We start from the raw sequence: 3,078 nt of genomic DNA on the forward strand, positions 1-3,078 counted from the left end.
AGAAAAATACACTTCCTTTTTTTTTTTTTTTGGCAGATGTATAAGGAAAAGGATAGAAATGATAATTAGCAATGAGTATACCTCATGCCCAGGAGTATCAAGGAAAACACAGGGCAAAGGTTTTCCGTCAACAGGTACTTCTACTTTATAAGCCCCGATCCCCTGGGTGATCCCACCGGCTTCAGAAGCAGCTACCTGTTAACAATTGGCGCATCAGGCTTGTGTTGAACGTGCATGCAAATGTGCATTAGTATGCTAAGGTATGGCAATAACATAATTCCATCATCTATAGATACTAAGACACACACGACCAGCATGGAACAGCATAGCACGTCACAGAGACACATAAAACATCTATTACTAATCACTGGTAACAAGAAAAATACCTATCTCTTATTCTCATAATTCCATGTTCTATTTCCCTAATCATTAATCCCTAAAACTGAAATCATATGAATTGCATATACCACATTACAAGTAGGATAAAGTCCAAACAAGAAACCTACAAAGGTTGAAACAGCATAGGGACAATACTGTTACATGTGAGACAACCATAAGAACGAAAATATTTCGCATCAGACATCATATGTAGCATAATTAATCTATTTTAAACCTAATTATATTGCATAAAAGTTTCCTAAAACATGTTAATAACCAATAGCAATTATACAAGAAAATATCCATGTAGCCTATAGATTCCTGATCATGAATGAAACTGAAAAAAGAATAAAGGATGCAATATTATATTATTATCATACCTTGCTCTTCCGTATATAATCCAAAAGAGTTGTCTGCCAATTGAAAATACCGATAAGTATAACAAAATAGAGGAAGTCAGACAGAAAAAATAAGGCGTAAAAGAAAGAATAAAGTGACAGAATGATGTCACTCACCTTGCCGTGATCTACGTGGCCCATAATAGTGATGACAGGAGGTCTATCTTTGAGTTTGTCAAGATCATCTTCATCAAGAATTTCCCTTTTCTTTGCTAACGATTCAACTTTGACTGGATCAGCATCTATAACTTCCACATCATACTCTTTACATATCATCTTCACCATATCTTTGTCGAGAGTTTGCACGCCGTCTGGTTTGATCCCCTTGGCATACAAAGATCCAAGGATTTCTCCTTCACTGATCGCCAAGTTGAAGGCTAACTCCTCCACCAGCATACCTTTGTCACTGACCTCTAGAATTTCGACTTTGACAGGAGCCGCATCCTTGGCAGCCTGTAGCCTTGCTGCCTTTCGACTCGCTTTACTCCATTTTCTTCCTTTTCTTGCAGCACCAGGAATAGAGACATTGAGTTCCGATGTGTCCTCATCGGGAATCACATCATCATCATCATTTAGTAGACGCCTTCTTGCTCCTCCAGCTGGAGCACCTCTCTTCCTGTAGTCATCTTTAAACTTTCCTGATGGAGGGCCCTTCCCTGGTTTTGGAGGGGCTAGGACTGCTTGAGCAATTACAGGATCGACAACGGGTTTCTTGGAAGCAAACTTGTCAATTAAGATCGGCCCAGGCTTCCTTTCTTTAGATTTAACAGATGCATTAGCTGCCCCCTTATCCTTCAACACCACAGGCTTTTTTATGGGTGGTGGAGCTACAGAAGGTTTTGCTTGTAACATTGGCTGAGATTTTGATGAGGGCTGGGGAGCACGAGACTCGGATGTTATCTTCTCTTCTGCCCCTATTTCAGATTTTTCCCCTACCACACTCTTGTTATTAGGCTTAGGTACCTCCTTAACAACCTTCTGTACATTTGCGACCGAATCCCCCTTACGCCATACACTCTTCAAGGTTTTAGCCTTCTGGGTTTTAGCTGAATTTACCGGTGTACTGACCTTAGAATTACCATTTGTATTGGGCGCTGTGGGTTTATTTATTGAGCCATTATTCCTTTTATCATCCAACTTGGGGCTTTCCAACTTTTCAGCTTTCTCCAACACCTCACCAAGTGACTCAATCACTTTATTCCTCTCCTGTACATCATCATCTAGGGACTTGCCATTCCGCGAATTCCCCCAGGACTCCGAATTCGAGCCCAAAAGGGGACTATCCTTATTCTCCTGGGACTTCAAAACAGGCTTAGGAGGAGGCTTAAGCACAAAACCACCACTACCATCATCACCACCTTGGCTTCCTCTACTACTGTTAGAATCAAGGGACACTGAATTTCCCTGGTCAGCGACAAAATCGGTTGTGGTAACAGAATATCTACACACAGACAGTGATATACAATGCCATCTCCTCTTATCCTTAATAGAGTTACCTCTTGAAAGGGACACCCTCCTCACAACAGAACGGGACCTTCCTCCATTGGAACTCACACCCGTTAAGCTTCCAAAACTCAATGGGGTAGCCACAGAACCTATTGTTCCTTGCACGTTCCCAACTAGTATAAGCATATTTTACCCCCACCCCACAACCCGAAAACTACCAATAAAAATAAAGGGAAAAAATGGTCCAAATAAGATGAAAGTTCAAAAATTTATCATTACTCTACACACCCCAGTTGATAATTCAACATATCCAGAAACAAAATTCACTTAAAAAAGTGAAGAAAAAAATTAGTGATAGTGATAGTGATATCAATATCAATATTCGTGGCCCCCAATAAAACAAAAAGAAAAAACAGAAGAATATGGTACCTTTGAGTTGAAAGAGTGAGAGTGAGTGAAACTTATGTGAGAATTGGGGACATTGAAAGAAGAAGGATAAGAGAAAAAGGAAGAAGAAGAAGAAGAGAGAAGAGTGAGGTTGTTTTATGTATGGAAGCGGAGATAAACTTATGTTTCGGAAGGGGTGTGTGTGGATGGTTGTGTGCCTGTCAAATTTTGTGTGCGATAAGGCTTTGGTTTTGTTTTCTGTTTGTTTTTCTGGCTTTTTCTTTTTTCTTTTTTCTTTTTTTTCCGTGGCTTTTGACGCAGATGGTCCCTTTTTCGCAAATTATTTTTTATATTGGGATGAAAATAGGGGAATAGATCCTCTCCAGTGGAAAAAAAAAAAAAATGGATGGTATTTAATATTTTATTTAATGTCATCTTTTATTGTTCTCTCTTCTTTATTTTTAGTATT

General features: G+C 39.4%; 1 protein-coding gene across 1 annotated transcript in view; it reads right to left on the reverse strand.

Moving 5' to 3' along the window:
- Nucleotides 1-2,853, reverse strand: part of LOC107612869 (translation initiation factor IF-2, chloroplastic) — an 8,787-nt gene extending 5,934 nt beyond the window's left edge. Inside the window, exons 1-3 of the mRNA XM_016314634.2 lie at nt 894-2,853; nt 759-791; nt 82-195 (exon numbers count right to left, since the gene is read on the reverse strand). Of these exons, the coding sequence (XP_016170120.1) occupies nt 82-195; nt 759-791; nt 894-2,408 (1,662 nt within the window). The 5' untranslated portion in view covers nt 2,409-2,853. The remainder of the gene's footprint in view (nt 1-81; nt 196-758; nt 792-893) is intronic.

This window comes from Arachis ipaensis, chromosome B08 (assembly GCF_000816755.2).
Source record: "Arachis ipaensis cultivar K30076 chromosome B08, Araip1.1, whole genome shotgun sequence".
Classification (NCBI taxonomy): Eukaryota; Viridiplantae; Streptophyta; class Magnoliopsida; order Fabales; family Fabaceae; genus Arachis; species Arachis ipaensis.